At 41.7% G+C, this 24994-nt stretch overlaps 1 protein-coding gene across 1 annotated transcript in view; it reads right to left on the reverse strand.

Annotated features, from left to right (window-relative positions):
* Nucleotides 1–3773: 3773 nt before the first annotated feature.
* ATP7A (ATPase copper transporting alpha) overlaps nt 3774–24994 on the reverse strand; it is a 76971-nt gene continuing 55750 nt past the window's right edge. The window contains exons 11-23 of the mRNA XM_073641012.1: nt 23778–23869; nt 23294–23421; nt 21688–21842; nt 19786–19920; nt 17960–18154; nt 17113–17295; nt 14298–14508; nt 10474–10614; nt 10230–10372; nt 9208–9411; nt 8742–8859; nt 7787–7889; nt 3774–7092 (exon numbers count right to left, since the gene is read on the reverse strand). Of these exons, the coding sequence (XP_073497113.1) occupies nt 6816–7092; nt 7787–7889; nt 8742–8859; nt 9208–9411; nt 10230–10372; nt 10474–10614; nt 14298–14508; nt 17113–17295; nt 17960–18154; nt 19786–19920; nt 21688–21842; nt 23294–23421; nt 23778–23869 (2085 nt within the window). The 3' untranslated portion in view covers nt 3774–6815. The remainder of the gene's footprint in view (nt 7093–7786; nt 7890–8741; nt 8860–9207; nt 9412–10229; nt 10373–10473; nt 10615–14297; nt 14509–17112; nt 17296–17959; nt 18155–19785; nt 19921–21687; nt 21843–23293; nt 23422–23777; nt 23870–24994) is intronic.

Raw genomic sequence — 24994 nt, forward strand, 5'->3', positions numbered from 1 at the left:
AATGGCTTTCCTACTGTGGTTTTGATAAAACACGGTTTTATTTGGTTCAGTTCTGCTAGTCCTCACCTTCATCAGACATAGTTGATTGTCAGCTTTCTGCCTACACTGTGCATACGCAGAAACCTGCAAATCAATGGTGGTAGATGTAAATATCTGGTGTTCATGAAAATCAAGTACTAAATAGCAGGAGCTCATTGAGAGAAGTTTAGTAAGTGACATATCACTGGAATCAGGGTCTCTGCCCCCACTTAATGCTACCCTCAGACGGGACAGCAAAAACCTGGTGATAGGCTCTCTTTAAAAGAAGTCCGTCACCCCCCAAAATGTATTTTAAATAGGCTATACAGTATTGTATCACCCAGCCATACCAGCAATGTACCTGGTATTACTGGTAAAGTGCCTAAAAAAATAACTTAGTTTATATGCAAATGAAGAGGCTACAGTGCACCCTTAGCATGGTAATGCCAAGGATGCACAGATATAACTCCTCATTTGCATATTGGGGCCCTTCTTCCACTTTTGATTGACTGTGCTCACATTACAGAGCGAGCACCATCTGAAAGCTGGCGGCATGTGTGGTCACTCACGCATGCAGCGGCCAGGCACGTTTTCCTCTCAGTCTCCTTTCTTCGGAGGCTGCTCGCTACATTAATACACCCAGAAGTGCAGCGAGTGGCGTCAGAAGAAAGGAGACAAGACGGAGAACGTGCCCGGCCACTTTGTACATATGCGGCCACACACACACCGGCGGCATTCAGACAGAGCTCGCACTGTCAATCGGAAAAAGAGTAATGGCCGCTATATACAAATAAGGAGGCGTAAAGGGGCACCAAACTCTTGGCCACACCAAGGGTGCACCGGAGCCTCCTCATTTGTATATGAATAGACCAATATTTTCTCAGACACCGTACCTATAATGGGTACAGCGTTAGTATGCTTGCTATACAGGCCATGTCAGCTTCAATACTGTATAACCCAATTCAAATGTATTTGGGGTGAGGGACTCCCTATAAGCTATTGGTTAAAGAACTATACAAAATCAGAAATATGGAATTCTATGCACTGAAAAATAAAAATACAGTTTTTTTATGATTTAACTAAATTTCATTTCTGTAATTAAATTATACAGGTGGATTTTTATAAATTATTTTAGATAGTTTGCCATGTGTAAGTGGCACAATTGCTTAAGGGATCCTGTCACCAGGTTTTCCCAACATAAACTATATACAGTAGCGTTCAAAATAATAGCAGTCCAATATGACTGACCAGATTAATCACTGTTTTTGGTATAAATTATATTACCACATGTCAAACACTTTACCAGTTGGTGCAGTAGATTCTAAGAAAACCACCAGACTCCACATTCATGATCTGCAGGTTTTTGAGTCTGTGTATTTGAATAATTAAATTTAAAGGGGATGTGTTCAAAATAATAGCAGTGTGGAGTTCAGTTAGTGAGGTCAATCATTCTGTGAAGAAACAGGTGTGAATCAGGTGGCCCTTATTTAAGGGTGAAGCCAGCACATGTTGTACATGCATTTCTCCTTGAAAGGCTGAGAAATATGGGTCGTTTTAAACGTTCAGAAGAACAGCTTACTTTGATTAAAAAGTTGATTGGAGAGTATAAAATTTATAAAGCAGTGCAGACAATGATAGGCTGTTCAGCTAAAATGATCTCCAATGCTTTAAAATGGAAAGCAAAACCTGAGAGACGTGGAAGAAAAAGGAAGACTACCATTTGAATGGATCGAAGAATAGCCAGAATGGCAAAGGCTCAGACAATGATCAGATCCAGGTAATCAAAGACCGTCTCAAGTTACCTGTGAGTACTGTGACAGTTAGAAGACGCCTGTGTGAAGCTAATCTCTTAGCAAGAAGTCCCCGCAAAGTCTCACTGTTAAAAAAAAGACATGTACTGAAGCGGATCCAATTTGCCAAAGAACATAGCAACTGGCATTTTGTGGACTGATTAAAGTAAAATTGTTCTTTTTGGGTCCAAGGGCCGCAGACAGTTCATCAGACAAACCTCAAACTTTGCACTCAAGGCACAGTACACTCTGAAGACAGTAAAGCATGGTGGTGCAAGCATCATGATATGGGCATGTTTCTCTTACTTTGGTGCCGGACCTATTTACCGCATACCAGGGATCATAGACCAGTTTGCATATATTAAAATACTTGAAGAAGTCATGTTGCCTTACTCTGAAGAGGATATGCCAAGACAAGACAATGACCCTAAACAAAAATGAAACAAGCAAAATCTTGGTTCCAGTCCAACAAAATTAAGGATATGGAGTGGCCAACCAAATCCCTGGACCTTAATCTGATAGAACACTTGTATGGTGACATCAAAAATGTAGTTTCTGAGGCAAAGCCAACAAACGCCAAAAACATTGTGGGATGTAGTCAAAGCATCCTGAGCTGAAATCACAGTTGACAGGTGGCAGAAGCTGGTTGACTCTATGGAACATAGATGTGAAGCAGTTCTAAAAAACTTTGGGTATACAACTAAATATTAACAAATGCAGACACTGCTATTTTTTAGAACAGCCCAATGTTCATTTTTTGTTATTTTCTGTAAAGTAGTTAAACATTATATACATTTCTCTTCATGTTTTGAATTAGAAAACAGTGTGCAATGTTCCCAATGCATGGAAATAAAAACTAATATAAAGATTTTGTGCTTAACTCATGTTTTTGAACACACTGCTATTATTTTGAACACTTCTGTAGTTACATAATAACGCGCAGTCCGATCCGATGGGCATCACTGGTCTTGCTTGAAGTCTCCTCTATCCTCGCAATCGCCATTCTGCCTTCATTGATGTGGAAGATGCGTCTTCAATCATCCACACAGCACCGCCAATCTCAATATTAGTCCTGCGCAGCTGACGCACAGACCTGCGCAGGCGTGCTGCGCTCTGCCCTGCTGAGTGCAGAGCAAAGACGTATAATGCGCATTCGCCAGGAAAGGACAGAGAGTGAGTATCAATGACCTGGACGTAAATCCGTCACATGTGCGTTACAGTACTGTACTCCGTAAGACTTTTCCTTATGGTGAAGCTATAAAAAGGAATTTTTTGGGTGCGCAGAGGGAGTTGGGGGCTTATATACAGGCTGCTGGACTGCAGCAAAAGAGGAGTTAAAGGTGGTGGCTTTATTTTATAATGGGAAAACCAGGTGACAGGTTCCCTTTAATGTATGCACATAAGAAATCATCCAACTATGGCTTAGTTTACACCTTGTTTGGAAAATGTCAAGGCCTATGTACTCAGCGCAAAGCCTGGATACATGACATTTATGCCATATGGAGTACACCCGCCTGTCAGATGTGGATTCGAGCATATTCACAGAGAGCTTCTCCCATTGCTTTACGGCACTACAAAACAGTGTGTGAACAGTCACTTATACTGATTAGTTTAGCTGCAGGGAGTCAACCTATGTTATAGAATTTTTTACTATTGGAAGTCATGGTGCAAGGCTCATTAAAGGGTCGACATTGACTTTCAGGACTGCTACTTCCGATAGGTGGCGCTAGGGTTCTAATCCTCTTCCTCTCTGAAGAGACAATTTGCATATTTAATTTTTCAGAGAAGCATTGCGGCTTAAAAGTCTCCTCACCTCGGCATGCCAGGCTTGACATGTCACTCTCCGCAAGGAGAAACGTTACCTCTTGGATTACTATTGGAAACAAAGCTTTAGCTACAGAGAACCAAATAAATGAATACACTTGTGTCACTAAATAAATAGAGGCAAGAACAAAGCACAGGAAATTAAATTGTAATATGAGTTTATAGTTTTGCGGAGTAAAACAAGTGGAAATATTTTGGTTTTCTTATATCAGACATGTAAAGCAGAGTAACTTATATAATGTATAAGAAATAAATATATTTGTCTCAGAAAAAAAAAAAAAAAATCATTAAATATATGTTACATACAGGCAGATATTACTGCTAGAATTCCATATAATTGCAAAATACAGAAGTGGGAGAATGTAGTTGCGGATAATTTAGTGAAGAATATAGGAAACATAATACAATACACGGGAATCTCTAAGTTCTGTATAAAATTCCCTCACTGGGTCTTAGAAATGCGAGACTTTAAACATTCATATAAATATTAGATCTAAGTTGTCCAAACCCACAAATCATATACACATTGAATAAAAGTCATCCAAACTGGTGATTTCACCTGGACCGCTTGAATACCTGATGTGTATGGGGGTCTCCTGACCCATCCCTGACAGATGATGTCAATAATAATGGAAATTCAACTGAAATCTTTCTTTACAGGGGAAATAAGCCGATGACGGACGTTTCTATTAGCACTAACCACCATCAAAAACACATAAATGTTTGGCCGAGCCGAGTATTCACGAGTATGGGGGAGTAAGGAGAGATAGCTGTAGGCCGAACAAGAGTTGAGTTGATGGCTATCGCATGTATGTGACCAACTTACTAGGGTATGCCATAAATGTCTGACAAATAAAGGTACCACCTCTGATTCCACACCTAGCTCCAGAATGGGGGTCCCATCTTTCCATTCACTTGTATGGAAGTTCTAAGCCATTTTTGTAACTACCAATGAATGGAGACAGCCATACATATCTGGCCACATCTCTATTCACGGCAGTCGTGTCAACAGAAGGGATGAAGAATAGACTACCCCCATTATGGAGACAGATGGGGGTCCCTGGGACCTACCAGGTATATTGCATCACATATCCTATTTATGACACACTAGCTACCTTCTCATGGAAGCTGAGGCTAATCTTCCCTGATACTCTGGACACTTATTTGATGAGTGAACCCGAACTGTAAAGTTTCGAGTTTCTATCGATACCTAGTGTCCGGTGAACTTCGAACACAGACTTCTCCTGGAAATCCATTTTACAGTTCGGGGAGGAGAGAGAGAGAGCGAAAGAGCAAGCGAGCGGGCGAAAGAGCAAGCAAAAGAGAGGGCGAGAGAGCGAGAGAGAGAGAGCGAAAAAAAAGAGGAGTTCTGGTACCCGAACCGAACTTTGGGCTATAGTTTGGTCGAACCCGACCATCCATGGGTCCACTCATCCCTACTGTCTGAAACTAGGACGAGCGGTGAATATACTGTTAAAGTATTGAATGCACTTTACGGTTTGCATCTGATGAAGTGCTGCAATATGTCTGAATTGCAAAGATCTTATCTGTTTTTATACTTCTATGCTGATCTGCACAAGGAATTAGTCTCATTTGCACAAATATAGGGATGAGTCTTGTAGAAATATATTTAACCCACTTTTACTGTATCTATCCTGTGGATGTACCATACAGGTTTGGATTATACTTTCAAGTATAGTCCAAGGTATAAAACAGAAATTTCAGCTTTGAGAGGATTTCGGTTGAAACCTCCCTTATGTCCCAGACATCGGCGTGGAGTCAGCTCTTATACACACAAGATCGTCAGGCGATCCAACGGTGTCAGGGAGCTAGATGACTTTTCTGATATGTACGGTTGGCTCAACTCTGGTAAAAAGCCTAAAGAGAAATAGTCATTAGATTTATGGTTCCCAAACCCCAGGCAGCATAAATCAGTCAGGTATATCTTTATCAGTAATGCTGCAACATTTCATAGAACTATGGCCGGGAACTATAGGCATAGACCTGAATAGTCCGATGATGTCCACAGACAGCGTCTCTTCACCCTGCTCCAATTAATTGACAAATCTCTCCCTATATACACATCCATGGTTCAGGCAGCATGAATCTAATGACTGGTTCCCTTTAAAAAAAAAAAATTTTGATAACTTGACACAAGAAAACGATATTTAAAGTTGAAATCGAAGGTGGAAAAGTTCTGTTGTCTGTCTGCCCCACTCCACTGGAGGAGGGGAGGTTGTCACAAAGACACTAGGTCTTATACCATCCATTCACATTTCCTATTGTAGTTTTTTCTGGTGAAAGACTAAAATAAAAGCAGCTATGATAACTTTGGGCCTTTGGAGCACAGCAGGAAATGGCATATACCGACAGTCTTTCAGAACGAGACACAGAAATAGGAAATTTAGGAAATAAAATTTCACCTTTTTAAAAACACAGTAGGGAATTTTATATAGAACTTTCAGAATTTTTCCTTTAAATGAGGCATATATAGCAGTGGGCTGCAGGAATAGTGCAAAAAAAAAATATATAAATGAAGCATATATCGGAGCACACAACATATTAGATGAGGGCCTCTTCATAAACACAGGTAATAAATTAAGCCAAAATAATTTTCCGTGATATGAACATTTTATCTGACCCTAGCTTTTTTAGATCTTTGCAGCTTTTCAGATAGGATTAGAGCCTCGGCGAAAAAACATTTTTAGTGAATCTTCCACTGAGAGTAAAATAATATCCAAATATATTGCATATGTGAAAAGCAATAATTAGTTATAAAAAAAAACAAAACAAAACAGGACATACAATTTCCGCATTCAATATGGGAACGTAAAAAGTAAGCAGATTGATCACCTCCAGAAAAAAAAAAAAAAGAGGGCATTAATGTCCAGACATCATTCCAAAATGTCCTGATTAATCTGTGACAATAGTTTCAAAGGCAAAAATAAGGCACATATGTTTGCAAGTCAATGGCGCTCCGAACCTTGCTACCACAAGGTGACGCTGCATTGTATTGATATGATGCTACAAAAGGCTCATTGGTACGTCACTTTTGTGACAAGTGTCCCTTGTCCGCTAAGTCGGTCCACACTGGCTCTTAGGTATCTTCTTCCATTCATCTGCGTTCAGCAGACACAATGAACAGTCAGTACACGTGTCTCTAGAATATTTTGGTGCTTCTGATCACAGGAAGGTGTCTTCCTCACCTCTTGGGTCTTCTAGAAGTAGTGTATGTTTGTCGGGGTCGTGCAGTGGGACGCTGTGCTGAGAATGTTTATCAGAGAGGAAGGAATTGAGGGAAGCACGGCTGTAGGTAATGAAGCGGTCCAACATGCTGAGCTTCGGGGAACTTCTCCGGTTTTCAGAGATACCGATATGAACGCTAATTTCTGATGGGGTCTTTTGTTTTAGCTGACCTTGAGACTTCAGTTCCAGTTTCTCCTGACTTGGCTTGCGGTAACTGCAGAGATAAGAATTTAATTGGTATTGTCAGCGGCACACAGAATGTCCCGTGTATACAGTCAGTGGCTACCTAAAGGGGGCACTAGACAAGGTTTCGTTTAAACTGAATGATAGCAATATTCTGCAATTTTTTTCCCAGGAAGAATTGATCATAAGTCTCCCTACATGGCTAGATCTCTACAAAGAGAATGTACCATTCCAGGCCTGCTATAAAGATATCTCATCTATACAGTAAAACACTATTCTGTGCTTATGAGGAGCAAAAAGTCAGAAACAGTGCTGTCTGTAAATGTGGTCACATGATCTGGTTCACCGGTCATCTCATTAATCTCTAGTCACTGAATGGGAGCCCTGTGAACTGCCTCTTACATGATGGCATCCACGGCTCCTCATTTGATTAGCCGGCCAGTCACGACGTTGAATGTACATTACTCAACAACGATGACGTTGCGGCAGGCAGGCTAATCAAAAAGAGAACCGCAGATACAACCAGGTAAGAGGAGGTTCACAAGGCTCCTGTCCAGTGATCACAAATTACCGCCTAGGATGGACTGGGATCTGTGAGTTGACTTGCACTCGCTCTAATAATCAGTAGTACATTGGCCTACACAGTAGCTAAAGTAACTTATGGTGGTAAAACTAGGCATCATCAAAAATCACAGGTCGCAATACAGAAATAAAGCACGACTTACAGTTTAAGCAGCAGAGAGGAGAAAACAACAGAGACTGAGGAGGCAGCCATAGCAGCAGATCCCATCCAGGGCTGCAAAATCAAACCAACCGGCATGAACACACCTGAAACAACAGTGCACAGGTTTAGGTAGGTAACCAATAAATCAATAAATGACTGTTCGTTAATATGTCACCCCTACAATTACTCCTAACCCCAATTGTGTAAAAGTATAGCCTTCATCTTATAGTACCTAAGTAGTGTTAAGATCAGCCACCAATATTTTGATTTCTGGGTCCATCGAGCGTCTACTCCTAGTACACTAGCTCGTCCCAGTTACATTAGGGATACGTTTCACTACTAATGTCAGAATTCCTGTTGTCCTTCTACAGTTTGACCACTAGTGGCTGCTATTGTTCGCCTTAATGATTGTGCTGCAATCCCACTCCTTACCACAGGATGCCGCTGTTGTGTTATCAATTGCCTTTTACTAAGATAGCGATTCTGAAGCTGTGGGATCCATCTTGTTTCCTGTTTGGACCTATTTAAAGCCACATGGATCTCTCACTCATAGCTTGAGTATTGTGTCTAGCTGTTAGCCTAGTTCCAGTCTCCAGCTCCTGAACATTCTTACCCAGACTGTTCTCGCCTATCTACAGATTATTTCCTACAAATATTTTGCTAACTCCAAGAACTTCTACTACCGCTTGCTGTTCCTGCTCCTGCTCTTTCGGCCACTGGTTTCAAGCAGTACTACGCCAGCATTGTAACAACCAAGCACAATCGTTACATGGCAGTGCCACTGTGTATGTAAACCGATAAATGGAATTCATGTGCAGATTGGTGAGGGTGCAAACATTAAAGTGCTAAAGACCCCTTTAATATCTATGTGAAATTTTGAGATATAGTGGTATTTCTTGTACACCCATTTCTAAATGATAGAACTTCCGGAGTATCTCTGGGTCGACGTTACATACCTGCAGCTATAGGAATGCCAATCAGATTGTAAATTAAGGCAAAGACAAAATTTATTCTTATTCTTTTCACAGTCTTGCGTGATAAGTCAATGCTGGCGACTACATCAAGGAGATTATTCTGTATGAGGAAGGAAAAAAATGATTTAAATCACCTGTCAATGTCATGTATGTGTCTGTTAGCCGGCAATGCTCTCATGTTCATGGGACTTACAATATATGGTGTATCCACCAAGGGTAACCAGGATGAGAACAAGCTCTCTTGTATGGCTACCAGCTCACTTGTATAGCTATACAACTTCAAGATGTGTATGTACATGCATTTATATAGGCTGAAATAAATTCACTCAAGGAAAGAAATGGAAACCGCCAACAAGTAGGTCATATTGGCTACTGTATTGTGAGAACATTGCCTAGGAAAGTAGTAGTAGTTACTTGTAGAGTGATCATGGAAGGTTTTAAGACTTACCCGTATCAGCACCACATCAGCAGCTTCAATGGCAACATCTGTGCCAGTCCCGATGGCAATTCCCACACTGGCCATTGCCAGAGCAGGAGAGTCATTTATTCCATCTCCCACCATTGCCACTCGCGTGCCTTGGTCCTGCAGCTGCTTCACCTTGGCTACTTTATGAGATGGGAGAACCTCAGCGAACACGGTTGTTATACCAACCTTGGGGAAAAAAATAGGTTATAGTGCATATATTATATGGATTTTAATAAAATCACAAAACACATAAATGGCACACTACAAATAGCAAATTGTTACTTTTCAAGGATAAGTGAAAACATTAAAAACATGATAAAACCCCTTTATAGTGAATCTGTCAGTAGGATCAACCCTCCTAAGCAATTTATATGACCATGTAGGTCATAGGAAGCTGAATAAATGGATACCTTGATATCTGATATCCGATGTCTTATTCCAAAGGAACCCATGTTTTTCTTAAAATGTAAAATAAGCTATTACCAGTGTAAGATATGTAGATGAGGGTAGCAGACTGTCAGTCATTACATGTCTCACACCGGTAATATCTCCTTTAATTTTGGAATAATCTCTGGAGGCAGATTCTTGGGGAGATCTATGTCACACCCATAGATCTTAACAGCTCATTTTCATTTTAAGAAAATCGTGGATTTCTCTGGAATAACACATAAGACCGCAGATATCAAGTTATCATTTTATTCAACTTTCTATAACCTACATGTCCAAATAGACGGCTTAGGAGGGTTGACCTTACTACCAGATTCCCTTTAATTCATCCCCTATCGATAGGATAAGGCACAACCTAATAATCGCTGGGACCCCCAGTGATCCAGAGAATGGGCTCTGAAGTTGCTGTATTATTCCCAATTATAAAGGTACAGACCCGAACCCATCAGCAGTACCAGATGTTATACTCTAGATTTCATATTTACAATGATGTTTTCCAATAATATTAATATGGTGACTGGACGGACTGCGCCTTTTCCCATAATTACTTAAGTTACCTGAGAGGCAATGGTCCTTGCAGTTTTGCTGTTGTCTCCAGTCATTAGTACCACATCTAGCCCCATTGAGCGCAATGTATTAACTGCTAATGCGGCTTCCGGCTTCACGGTGTCGGCTATAGCTATTAATCCACAGAGTACACCTGAAAGAAAGAGCACAGTGCATGAATGTCTGATGTCACTCCATACACGTGTTTACTTGTCAGTGTGAACACGCTCAATCACTTCAGCTCATATTGCTCACCATCCACTGCAACCAGGACCGCAGTATGCCCTTTATTCTCATGCTCAGTCATTAGATCATCCGTATCGCTCTGCATACTAAGGAAATTGCGATTCATCCACTCCCGGTTCCCAATAAGCACAGAATATGTCTGATGTGAAGCTGTAAGATGTAGAGCACAGAAAAAGTCTTTCTTCATTATTTGTTCAAAGACAAACGAATCTGCCAGTACTGGGACTCTCAGGGGTTTCATACCGAGCCCTTGGTATTGTGGGCACACTGGGGTATACTGGTCTGTAAGTCTATCATAATGTTAGTGCCAAGTGATATATGTGCCATTGATATCAGAAAACCCCTTAAATAAATACAGAGGAGCTATACCTAGAGCAGCCTGGAGGAAAATGTGTGTGTGTATATATATATGTACATCTAGTATATACACACATACAGTACAGACCAAATGTTTGGACACACCTTCTCATTTAAAGATTTTTCTGTTTTTTTCATGACTATGAAAATTGTACATTCACACTGAAGGCATCAAAACTATGAATTAACACATGTGGAATTATATACTTAATAAAAAAGTGTGAAACAACTGAAAATATGTCTTATATTCTAGGTTCTTCAAAGTAGCCACCTTTTGCTTTGAGGACTGCTTTGCACACTCTTGGCATTCTCTTGATGAGCTTCAAGAGGTAGTCACCGGAAATGGTTTTCACTTCACAGGTGTGCCCTGTCAGGTTTAATAAGTGGGATTTCTTGCCTTATAAATGGGGTTGGGACCATCAGTTGTGTTGTGCAGAAGTCAGGTGGATACACAGCTGATAGTCCTACTGAATAGACTGTTAGAATTTGTATTCTGGCAAGAAAAAAGCAGCTAAGTAAAGAAAAACGAGTGGCCATCATTACTTTAAGAAATGAAGGTCAGTCAGTGCGAAAAATTGGGAAAACGTTGAAAGTGTCCCCAAGTGCAGTTGCAAAAACCATCAAGCGCTACAAAGAAACTGGCTCACATGAGGACCGCCCCAGGAAAGGAAGACCAAGAGTCACCTCTGCTTCTGAGGATAAGTTTCTCCGAGTCACCAGCCTCAGAAATCGCAGGTTAACAGCAGCTCAGATTAGAGACCAGGTCAATGCCACACAGAGTTCTCTTCAACAACTGTTAAGAGGAGACTTTGTGCAGCAGGCCTTCATGGTAAAATAGCTGCTAGGAAACCACTGCTAAGGACAGGCAACAAGCAGAAGAGACTTGTTTGGGCTAAAGAACACAAGGAATGGACATTAGACCAGTGGAAATCTGTGCTTTGGTCTGATGAGTCCAAATTTGAGATCTTTGCTTCCAACCACCATGTCTTTGTGAGACGCAGAAAAGGTGAACGGATGGACTCTACATGCCCAGTTCCCACCGTGAAGCATGGAGGAGGAGGTGTGATGGTGTGGGGGTGCTTTGCTGGTGACACTTTTGGGGATTTATTCAAAATTGAAGGCATACTGAACCAGCATGGCTACCACAGCATCTTGCAACGGCATGCTATTCCATCCGATTTGCGCATTTATTTTTCAACAGGACAATGATATACCAAAGGACTGGCACAAGTCATAAAAATATAGTGTCATAATAATCACTAAGTATACGCATTATGAATTCTATGGTTTTGCATATCAGGATATGGAAAAAAAAAATCTGGTCCCTAGAAGGTGTCACAATTAGGTAAATATAACCTCAGATGAATGACAACACATGACAAATTATACCATGCCATTATTTATTTAGCAAAATGAGGCTGTGAAGAATATGGGGGGATTTAATATCATGCCAATCAACTGTATCATATCCAGTCCAAAATTACAATCCTCCTTCAAAATGTGAAACAGGACACCTGGCTCAGCAGGTGGTCCAGCCGCCATGAGCTTCAAAGTGAAAACTCACACCCTCAGCAGCTTAGCTTGTACCTTCATGACAGGATGACCCCCTGCCGGGAGTCCGCACTGTGTAACTGCTTCATTCTAATTCCCCAGTCAGAATGTCATAAGGAAATTATGGAGTTATCATACATCCTAGCTGTATACCGGTTACATTTTCGATCTCTTAGGAACTGGCCGAACGCCTGCCAGGGTCTCGATACATTCTAGAACCCCAGGGTGGGGAGATATGTACAACGGCTAGTAGAAGCCAGATAGAAAAGCTGTGTTTGGTCTCCAAGTGTAATGGGGGCCCGGCCGGATCCGATGGTGCCAAAACCGCCTCCGCCTTCTGTTGAAAAGTTATGATGCATCATCGGTTTTGGAGTTTCAGCTGCAGAAGCAAGGGGAGGAGGACTAGAACCATCCTGGTGGCGGAAAAGGGAGTGACTGAACAAGGGGTTAAATGCTCGTGTAAGGCCATGTGGCCTCTCTGTCCCTTTCTTGCTGTTCACTTCTGAGGGAGGTCACGTCGGTAACGTGTTGGAAGGAACTGGAAACAGCTGGCACCACAGCTGGGATCAGTGCACATAGGCATGGTCACAGAAGAGCATACCTCCCAACTTTTCAAAACCAAGAGAAAAACATGTAATGCAGCATGCAGTGTTCTCATAGACTACGATACCCCTTTCATAACTCCCATACAGAATAATATGTAATTTGCCCCTACAGTGCTTCCTCACACACACTCCACCCCCCCACACCCAGTATAATGCCTGCAGTGACCCATTCCATAGTATGATCTCCTCACGGTAGATCCACCTACAGCATGATTGCCCCTGAAGTCCCCCACCATGTGAAGCCTAAATGGTACCCCCCCTTCACACAGTATGATGTCCCCGAAGTTCCCCATTGTGTGATACCTAAACAGTTCCCCCTTCACACTTTATGATGTTCCCATAGTCCCCCACACAGTATGATGGCACCTCCAAAGTCCCAGAATATGATGTCTCCACAGATCCCACACAGTATTATGCCGCCATAGTAAGATGGTACCCACTGCTCCCCACAAAAATAAGGCCCCCACAGTACCCTCAAAAAGTAATGACTGACAAGATTATATATAAAAAAAATTAGTACTTGCCGTGCCCTTGTTCCTCCTGGTTTGTGCATGGTGTGGATTGAGGCTCTGTGCAGCAGGTGTAATGTAGTGACGACATTGCACCTGCTGCACGACACTCAGATCTCAGATGCACAAGCTGAATGGTGGCATGGTAATCTTTCTCACTGTAGATGATGGATTCCAAATATTTGGGAAATGGCCTTCTAACCTTCGCAGATTGATGGGTAGCCACAATTACTTTGTTAATGTCATTACTGATGTCTTTCCTTTTCACCATTGTGTTAGCACATACCCGTATAGTCCAGAGCAGCAAACTGCCCAAATGTCTGCTTTCATAGTTGTGGTTACTAGTGATGAGTGAGCGTGCTCGTTTAACCCTTTAAACGAGCACGCTCGGGTACTCACCGAGTAGTTTCGGCGTGCTCGGCATTTCAGTAACAGCTGCCGCGGCTGCATGTCTCGCATCTGTTAGACAGCTGTGACACATCACTAGTAGTCACACTTGCTGCTGAAAAATCTATCCATTTCCCTCTTAATTCCTATGACATCAGTAAGGGTGTACTCAATTTTCACACTCTGCTTCTGCATTTTGGCCTAGATTTTGTTCAATACATAATGACGGTGTACTTGGTCATGTGCTGTAGTTCCATTTGAATTGGTATTCACCTAATTTTAAGACCTTCTAAAGACTAAATATTTTCTCGTTACATCCCGATATGCAAAACCATCTAAATTAAATAAGAGGTACTTAACTATTTAAAGGGATTGTTATGAAAAAAAAAGCTAAACTGCTGGTAAGTATAAAATGCATGCTTACCTGCTTTCTGGGGATCAGCCAGAAAATGAATATCTGAGTCCCCGTGTCCTCCGTCTATGTGCACGAGCAGGGCGTTTCTGCTGTTGTTCACACTCATTGTTTGGTTGCTGCTGCTTAAAAGATGTTCGATGTTACTGACTTTGCAGCTGATGCCACATCCAGGTACGGCTTGGAAATCAGAGCAAGTGCCCAGAATCTCTTTATTTAGTACCTATTAAAAGGAAAAAAACAAGGAATAATCATTTCATTGTTCTCTTGTGAGATTAAAGCAGGTTGTACACGACCGTAAATGTTACTGTCGAAAAAAATGCACTCTCTATGTATTCTTAACCAAGAAATGTATCGACCCCATAAATGCAACGTTTATCGGGATCACACAAATTATTATTATTTTTTTTTTAATATCTGCTGCTTTTCTGATGAAGGTGAATGGATAAATAGGCACAATTAGCACATCTTGAAGTCTAGGGGATCTATGGCTCTGCTGAAGTCAGACTTTTATTCCTAAATAGAAAGTTTTCATGCATTTTGTACAAAACAAGATGGTTTGATGCGAAATTGCAGGATGGTTTCCTTAAAGAGTACTCATCATCCATCTGAGACTGCCCTTTATATTTAAGAAAACGCCATAGACAGCTGATTTTTACTAAATAACATTTATTAGCAAAAATGCCCAGAACACTCCCTTTAATGCCAGGGTAAAGGACTCGACTTTCAAGGAAAAGTCCCATCCAAACTTATGGATTTTATGGAATCCTGGTACTTAGAGTGAGATGTTACAACCCTCCAAACCTCCTCACTGTCAAAAGTGTGAGACTTGTGTGTCATGCGTTATCATGAGATCTCACGCTTAGTAAGTGGTAGCTGCTGAGTAAATGATGCGCAGTGCTGGTTTACTTAAAGAAGTACTCCTCCCATCAAAATGTATAATATAATTGCAGTCAATTATTAGTCAATATATTGCAGTCATCATGTTATATGGCTCTGTGTACTTACAATTTGCTCATTTTGTCTTTCTACCAAGTTAATTCTTCTCTTTTCCATTAGGTCTATGACATCACGTGATTAAAAATTGACTAGCTGAATCCTTCTAAGCTCTGTGTAGAAACAGGAGGTCTCTTTTCCCTGCGTGAGTCATGAGTCACTGCAAAAGTCCTTGGCAGGGGGGAGGTGCATCTGGGTCAGGAGGTGAAGAGGGGAATGATATATGCAGGGAACAGAGACTTCCTGTTTCTACATAGAGCAGAGAAAAGAGAAGAATTAGCTGGGTGGAAAGACAAAATGAGCAACTGTAAGTACACAGCGCTATATAATATGATAACTGCAATATATTCATCAGTGGGATAATGGGTGTCTGAGCACATCGATCTGATAGGGATTATCTCACAGATATGTCATATGTCATGAAGGGGTTAATGACTTATCTATATGTCGTATATCATGTCTCTCCCTTTGGCGTGGGCATCGGCACTGAGCCCGAATCCGTTCCGGCACATGACAGCTGATCTGAACAGCTATCATGTGCCCCTAACAGCCGCGGGTGGAATCGCGATCCACCGGCGGCTGTTAACATATTAAATGCTGTTGTCAAATTCCAACAGCGGCATTTAACATGACCACACCGGAGGCGCATCATAAGACCCGCCCATCAGCGCCCCTGTCACATGATCACGGGGCACCAATGGGTTGGCATGATAACCCAGGGTCTGCAGGAGACCCCTGTGGTTGTCATTGCCAATCTGCTATGAGCGCTGGCCACCCCGTGGCCGGTGCTCATAGCAGATGATCAATTCTGTGTGTAGCACAAGCGATCAGATGATCGCAGCTTCTAGTCTCCCATGGAAACTATTGAAGCCAGTGAAAAGTAAAAAAGAATGTTTTTAAAAATATATAAAAAAAAATGTAAAACAGTTCAAACCACCTGTTTTGCCCCATTGAAAATAAAAAAAAATAAAAAAATACACATTTGGTATTGCCGCATTCATAATTACCGGATCAAATAATAAAAAAAATTTATCAGATCGGTAAACTGCGTAATGATAAAAAAAAAAAAAATCAAAAAATGTCAGAATTACGTTTTTTGGTCGCCGCAACATTGCAATAAAATGCAATAACGGGCGATCAAAACATTGTATCTACCCCAAAATTGTATCAATAAAAACCTCAGCTCGGAACACAAAAAATAAGTCCTCACCCAGCCCCAGATCCCGAAAAATGGAGACGCTACGGGTCTCGGAAAATGGCGACATTTTTTATTTATTTTTTTAAACTTTGGATTTTTGTTCATTCCTTAAATAAAAAAAAGAACCTATACATTTTTGGTATCTACAAACTCGTGATGGCCGGGAGAATCATAATAGCAGGTCCATTTTAGCATTTAGTGAACATGGTAAATAAAAAAACAATTGTGGAATTGCACTTTTCTGTGCAATTTCACCACACTTGGAATTTTGTTTCCCGTTTTCCTGTACATTATATGGTAAAATAAATGGTGTCGTTCAAAAGTGCAACTCGTCCCGCAAAAAACAAGCTCTCACACGGCCATATGGACGGAAAAATAAAAAAAAAGTTATGGCTCTGGGAAAAAGTGGAGCAAAAAACAAAAGCGCGAAAACGGAAAATGGCCCAGTGGTGAAGGGGTTAATATTTAAGTCCTGGACTAGCCCTTTAATTGTAATTTTTAATTGATAAGAATTTTTTAATGTTTGCATGTATCACTTTTGCAGCAAATACTAGAAGTATAGCGCATCTTTGTGTTCTTTACTAGCCAGTATTTTGCTGCAGAGACAGTACTTTCATGTGAACACAGTCATACCTCTTTACAGTGCTTTGTGACTGCTGCTCCGAGGGGATGTTCACTGTTGCTTTCTGCAGTCCCCACAATGGCAAGCAGCTTGTTTGCTGGCATCCTGTTACTTTCAACTAAAATCTTCACTTGCATAACAATAGGACAGCCATGTGTGATGGTCCCCGTCTTATCAAACACAACAGTTCGGATCTGATAAAAAAGGGAAAATTTTAACTTTTGAAGCAATTCCTTTCAAATAACAATATTCAAATATTATATGTCCTGCAAACTGGGCAACCATGTATGCATCTTCACTGTATATGGAGAAATGCATCTTTAGAGACAGAAGAAGGGCGACGTATGCCGAATTCTCACTGCAACAACGTCATACAGTACCAGGCAAAAGTTTGGACACACCTGTACTTTAATATCTTGGTTAGTTTCATAGACAATGAATTAAAGGGAATTGGTCACCAAAGTTTTATTAGAATGTGCACATTATAGATTCAGACTGAAGGCAGCAAAACCACAAACAAACATACTGAAATAAGGAGGAAAGGAACAAGTGTGAAACAAACTCGAATGTGTAGATATTTCAAAGTATTCCCCTTTTACTCTGATGAAAGCACCCTTTCAATGCTGCCTTCAGTCTGAATCTACAATGTGTACATTCCAACAAGGAAAATCATTGCATGAACAGGGGTGTCCAAACTTTTGGCCGGTACTGTGTATACAACTATAAGAAGCCAGGTACAGCATTGTTGAAGTTGAACAGAGTTAACTGCTAACAGGAAGGTGCATATGATGAAGGTTCACTTTTTTTTTTAAGTAGTAAGAAAGCTTGTAGGACTTGTTTTTACAAACAGCTGATTACCTTGTGCGCCATTTCCAGGGGTTCTCCTCCTTTAATCAGTATGCCATTCTGAGCACCAACTCCCGTACCAACCATGACTGCAGTTGGTGTCGCCAAACCAAGCGAACAAGGGCAAGCTATGCACAGCACAGTGATGGCAGCTTGAAAAGCAAAGCGGACAATTACTTCTCCCTTTGAAATACTCTTGTTGTAACCCTGAGGAAAGAACAATTACTGCTTTAGGACATAACTGAGTAAGCTAAACACTAACATCAAAGGTTGTGGGAAAACACCCTGATTTACTGCATCAACAAGCTTTCTCCAACAGAGATAACCTCCTGAAATATTAGTTCTACAAATGAACACAAGAGGGCGCTGAAATGCTTCATAATGCAATAGACCTTGTTCAGATGAGCATTGTTTTGGTCTCTGTGCGCACAGGCTAATGTGGTACTGTATATGAGAAATTTCCCATAAGATCACAGCAGGCGCTAGTCTCCTCCGTCTTGTGGACATGACAGCGCTGGTTTTAAAGTCAAGCAGATCTTACACTCATCTGCGATGTGTATGGGCACAGGGGGCTGCACTTTATGGACGTGAATGGAGACATGTGCCTGAACATAGCCATAGAAACACAACACCACATCATGGTATGATCAATATTACAACTAGAATTACAGGGTTTTTTGTGTGGTTCTCCTCCTAAAAAACATTTATCACCTATCCGCAAGATGGTATATGTCTGATTTCTGTAACTTACCAATCACTATCTGGATTGCACAGAGCGGCATGGCAGGGTACGACTATTGCTGCTCTATTACATCTCTCCAAGGAGGGACAGAAGCCAAGCGCTGTACTCTAATATCTTGGTTAGTTCCACAGACAATTAAAGGGAATCTGTCACCAGATTTTTGCTAACCATCTGAGAGCAGCATGATGTAGAGGAAGAGACTCTGATTCCAGTGATGTATTACTTAAAGAGCTGCTTTCTGTAATTTTGATACAATCACTTTCTTCTGCTGCAGATCAAGCAGTTCTCTGAATGCTGAGCTCTGTATAACCCCGCCCACACCACTGATTGACAGCTTTCTGTGTACACTGTGCATAGGCAGAACGCTGCCAATCAGTGATGGGGCGGGGTTATACAGAGCTCATGAATATGGAGGACTACATGGCAGCAGGTTAACAAGTCCTCTAGTGATAAATCTGCTGGTAAAATAGGGATTTTTAAAAAACTACAACAAATAGCCCAATAAGTGACATCACTGGAATCAGGGTCTCTGTCTCTACATTATGCTGCTTTCAGATTAGGTGGCAAAAACCTGGTGCCAGATTCCCTTTAAGTACTATTAATTATATTGCATAACTTAATCCAGCAGTGAGCCCCACGGTGATGGACATTGATCACATATTCTGTGGATAGGGGATAAATATTTTCTGTACATGATGCTGCAGCCTGTGTGATCCCTCCTCTTCTCCCTGCAGATTCTGCTGTGCGCTCTCTTCTCTCTGCTTTGACGCTGCCTGAGTGATTCTCCCTCTTCAGGTCATACATTGAGTGAACGTGATCTCTCCCCCTCATAATGCAGATTCTGCTGTGGGTTACTTCCACTCATGATTCTGGAGTGATCTCTCCCTCTTCCTCCATGCTGATCAGCACATTGATCCTACCTATGTCCCCCCTCTCCCTCTCTCATACAGTTTACGATGCTGGGTGCAGCCTCCTCCTACTTGCTGACTGCTGGTATTTCAAACACTGAGAGGAGAGATGACAGGTCAGAGATAGCAGAAGACATCAGCCTGACAGCAGCGAGGAGCAGGTGAAATTTTGGACCATTAATACTTACTGGGAAATACTTTTCTACTATTTCGAAATCTCGGTAGCCAATAAAAATCCAGACAAACAGGGTGAGAACAGAAACGATGACAATGAAAGGAACAAAGTAACCACTGAGCTTATCAGCAAACTGCTGGATTGGAGCCTGAAAGAGAAAACAGATGATATTTATAGATAAGAAATAGGAGCTGATATCAGTATACAAATCAACTAAAAATTACAGTAACCAAATAATAAATCCACACGGCACAAGTTATAATGCTGTATAATAAATATTGGTCAGGTATAGATGTATTTCACATCCCCGAAAAACCAACCGGAGAAGACCCTGTGCATAAAACAACATTACAGATCCTATTATACAGCAAGGAGGATTGGTAATGTTGAGTCGGGAGAATTTAGTTGGGTGGAATTTAATTCCGTATTCTACATAATGCATATTCTTTGTAATTCGCTCCGCACGATTTCAGCAAAATGGTTTCATGGGTGTATCAGGTGTGACAAACAGTCGCTCTGGATCCGGCTGTAGAAGGTCACTGCGCTTGGCATTGCAGATGCCTTCTTGATCCTCTCAACTCTGTAGTATAGTTATATCCTTCTCCTTTTAAGACCCAGAAGCGACCTCCACCTTCTGCTGCTGATTGACACACCCTTGCTTAGTAGTTAAAAATGCTCAGTTTCTCCAGAGAGTCACCGGTGATCGTTCTATGTACCTCTGTGCAGGCTTGGAGTACTAGCAGTTGGCTAGTCTCGTCTTTGGTGCCCTTAGAGGACAGTTGGCGTTATCTCTCGGGTGTCTGCTCAAGCTAAGTGTATCCCCTTTGTTTGTTTACCTTGTTGTCTTTAGTTTGTATTGGGGCCTGACTAGTGTTCACCCTGTCCCCTCCCTACCTAGGGCCTAGTTCTAGGGACATTCAGGGTTTAGGTTCCTGCTCGGTGATAGGTGCAGAACCTATATAGAGACGATAGGGTAGTCAAGGTGATATTAGATCTGTCTAGGGGTTTCTACTTCCCCTTTCCCTAGCTCTTGGGCTCCCATCCCCCTCTTCCCGTTGTTGTACACTTATTTCTTCCCTCACCTTGTGTGACAAATGGCTAGCAGCTTGTGGCCATTTTAACGAAACAGAGGGTTGGCAAAAAGGTTAAAAAAAAAAAAAAAAAAAAGTCGGTCACTAATACTTGCTTCACCAATCATCTCTCGGCCACCTCTGATGATCACTCTTCACCTACAATCCTTAGGACCTCTTCACACCGCTACCGCCGAGCGCGAAGACCACAGATCTTTTCACCGTGGCCAGGATTTCTGGCCATGACATCATGATATGTGCCACAACTTTACCCGTGCACTTGAGACCAGGGCTTCTCGCCATGACTGGGCTCAAAATGTACCTGCCAAGCATGAAGATGCCAAGATTTCAGTGCGCGGGCAGTAAGAAGAAGCAACAAGGACTGTTCGGGGACTAGTGAGAAGCGGAGTTCAGCAGTAAGGCGTTTTTTTCCACATCTTACATTTATTTATGCTCTGGGGTCTTTACAGACAGGTCTTTGCAGACCCCAGAGCATAATAAGGGACATTCAATTCGCAGAAAATACATTTGCTACAAATCAAAATATCCTTGAAAAATCAGTGCGATTTGGCAAATTCAAATCTTGTTAGATCTGCTGATCTCTAATGATATAATGTCACAGATCTAAAACCATCTAATGGTGACAAAATGTTCTCTAAAATTGTACAGAGCCCTGGAAATCAGAGATGATCCAAAATTAAAAGTCATCGTGGAAGAAAATTCTGAAAAGTGAATTCATGGGCATCAATGGCCATCAGTTATCTTCACAACCCTGGACGTGCAGTATGGTAAGAGATACAGGTGATCACTTCATTATCACGTGACCTCATAGAGGTGATGGTTACCTTGGAGGTCTGCGCTTCTTCCACAAGTTTAACTATTTGAGATAAGGTAGTGTCTGAACCAACATGAGTGGCGGAGATGAGCAAGGAGCCGTTCTGATTGATTGAGCCGGCGATAACGCTGCTTCCCGGCTTCTTAGTCACAGGCATGGCCTCACCTGGGAAAGCACATGGTGTAGATTCAGGTCATATCGTAAATGTAGAAATTCAAGTTATGTTACATCCTGCAAGCACACTTTATATAAAACCACCCGAACGTGGTTACACAATCTGCTATAAATAGGATAGTATGAAACTATGTGTAACCAGACCGATTACTTAACGCTCTAATCATTTTGCAAATGTAATTAACCAAGATGAAAGTGGTCATCACAAAAACAAGGCTTTTATTCAAAACACGTACTCCAAAATAAGCCAGGTTATAAATGGATGGTGTCTCAGTGGTTAGCTCTGCAGCCTTGCAGCTCTGGGGTCCTGGGTTCAAATCCCACCAAGGACAATATCTGCAAGGAGTTTGTATGTTCTCCCCGTGTTTGTGCCGGTTTCCTCTGGTTTCCTCCCACACTCCAAAGACATACTGATAGGGAATAAGGATTGTGAGCCCCAATGGGGACAGTGATGATGGTGGCTAAAGTGCTGCAGAATATGATGGTGCTATATAAGTGAGATAAATTAAACAAAAAAAATGAACTGTAGATATCATAAAAGGGAATCTGTCACCGGGTTTTTGCCATCTAATTGGAGAGTAGTTAAATATAGGGGAATAGACCCTGATTACAGCAATGTGTCACTTACTGGGCTGCTTAATGTAGTTTTGATAAAATCCCTGTTTTAATCAGCAGAAGATTATTACTAGATGACTAATAAATCTGCTGTCATGCATTCCTCCATATTCACGAGCTGTGTATAATCGCCAACACTGATTGGCAGCTTTCTGCCTATGCACAGTGTACACAGAAAGCAGCCAAGTAGTGGTGTGGGCTGGGTTATACAGAGCTGGAGAGAACTGGTAGATCTGCAATGGAGAAAACAGGGATTATATTAAAATGACAGCAAGCAGCTCAGTGAGACATCACTGGAATCAGGGTCTTTGCCCCACACTATGCTGCCCTTAGATGGGGATAGCAAGATCCTGTCGACAGATTCCCTTTAAAAAGGATTGTGTGCCTAGGATTGGGATCAATAAGCCATCAGCATGTCATTATGCAGGTAAGGTTCAGCTTTCCAAATATGTCCAGGTCAACACCAGGTCGTTAGCGCTGACATTAGGTGGTAAGAAGACCAAAGGCAAGTTGAGCAGGAATGGGTACCAGGCACATAGTGGCCATAATTCTGAGGACCGGACACCTTGTTTCACTGCACATGCAGACACCGATGGGGGATGCGGGAAGCAGCAGCAAGGGAACAGCGGTGGACCGGTAAGGTGAATATTGCTTAGTAATTATAAGCTTTACCTAAAAAAATTAAAGGGGCAATGCAACCTCATTAACATAACTGCAGATCAGCAGATTTTTAAGCTTTGTAGGTAACGCTGTAAAAGTTATTAGAACATGATAACAAACACCAATCAAAAATCTACACAACAAAGACTAACCAATCCTGCGTGTACCTGTAATGAGAGACTCGTCCACCATAGAGTGGCCTTCAATTACTCGTCCATCCACAGGAAACTTCCCCCCGGGCACCACTTTTACAATATCCCCTCTCTGCACCAATTCCACATCCACCTGCTCCTCCCTGTGACACAGAAAATCATTCCCATTAATCTGAATAATTTACATTACTATTGGAAAACATGGAAGTTCTGCCCCATTCACACATCCATGTGTCAAGGTCCACGGTTCACAGACCGGCTGGGGGTCTCCGGACCCGAACTCAGCAGCCTCAGACATACATTGTTATATATATATATATATATATATATATATATATATATATATATATATATATATATATATATATATATATATATATATATATATATATATATATATATATTATATATATATATTATATATATTGTGGATGTGTGAATCCGGCTTCATCATTGTAAGACAATAAATACTTATATGTATTAGTAAGGATAATGTTACCCTAGGACAGAGCGGTCAGGCCTCAGGGTCACAATGGTAGCTTCAGTTGCTTGCAGTGAAATGAGTCGTGCCAGGGCTTCCGATGTTTTACTCTGGAACAAAATATTAATCACAATAGATTTTTTTTCTTCAGCATCAGAACTGATGAATAATCATCCAACCGAACCCTCAAATGCATTTACCTTCATTGCATCTTTGATGTAAAAATTCCAAAGAGACACATTAATGGGGGAAGTTTTCCCAAGACTGGCAATTCGTACATCAGAAGCCTTAAATCGCACATCAAACTCTGGTCCGCAGGGTGATTATATTTATCTTGCGATGCCGGCACCAACCCACCATTATTCTGTATGGAGGACTATGTGGGGCCCATTATCCTGTATGGAGGACTATGTGGGGCCCATTATTCTGTATGGAGGACTATGGGGGGCCCATTATTCTGTATGGAGGACTATGTGGGGCCCATTATTCTGTATGGAGGACTATGGGGGGCCCATTATTCTGTATGGAGGACTATGTGGGGCCCATTATTCTGTATGGAGGACTATGTGGGGCCCATTATTCTGTATGGAGGACTATGTGGGGCCCATTATTCTGTATGGAGGACTATGCGGGGCCCATTATCCTGTATGGAGGACTATGCAAGGCCATTATTCTGTATGGAGGACTGTGTGGGGCCCATTATCCTGTATGGAGGACTATGTAAGGCCATTATTCTGTATGGAGGACTATGTGGGATCATTATTCTGTATGGAGGACTATGTGGGGCCCATTATTCTGTATGGAGGACTATGTGGGGCCCATTATTCTGTATGGAGGACTATGTGGGGCCCATTATTCTGTATGGAGGACTATGTGGGGCCCATTATTCTGTATGGAGGACTATGTGGGGCTCATTATTCTGTATGGAGGACTATGTGGGGCCCATTATTCTGAATGAAGGACTGTGTGGGGCCATTATTCTGTATGGAGGACTATGTGGGGCCCATTATTCTGTATGGAGGACTATGTGGGGCTCATTATTCTGTATGGAGGACTATGTGGGGCCCATTATTCTGAATGAAGGACTGTGTGGGGCCATTATTCTGTATGGAGGACTATGTGGGGCTCATTATACTGTATGGAGGACTATGTGGGGCTCATTATTCTGTATGGAGGACTATGTGGGGCCCATTATTCTGTATGGAGGACTATGTGGGGCCCATTATTCTGTATGG

This window comes from Phyllobates terribilis, unplaced genomic scaffold (genome assembly GCF_046119375.1).
Source record: "Phyllobates terribilis strain yellow unplaced genomic scaffold, ASM4611937v1 Scaffold_7__3_contigs__length_470593459, whole genome shotgun sequence".
Lineage (NCBI taxonomy): Eukaryota > Metazoa > Chordata > Amphibia > Anura > Dendrobatidae > Phyllobates > Phyllobates terribilis.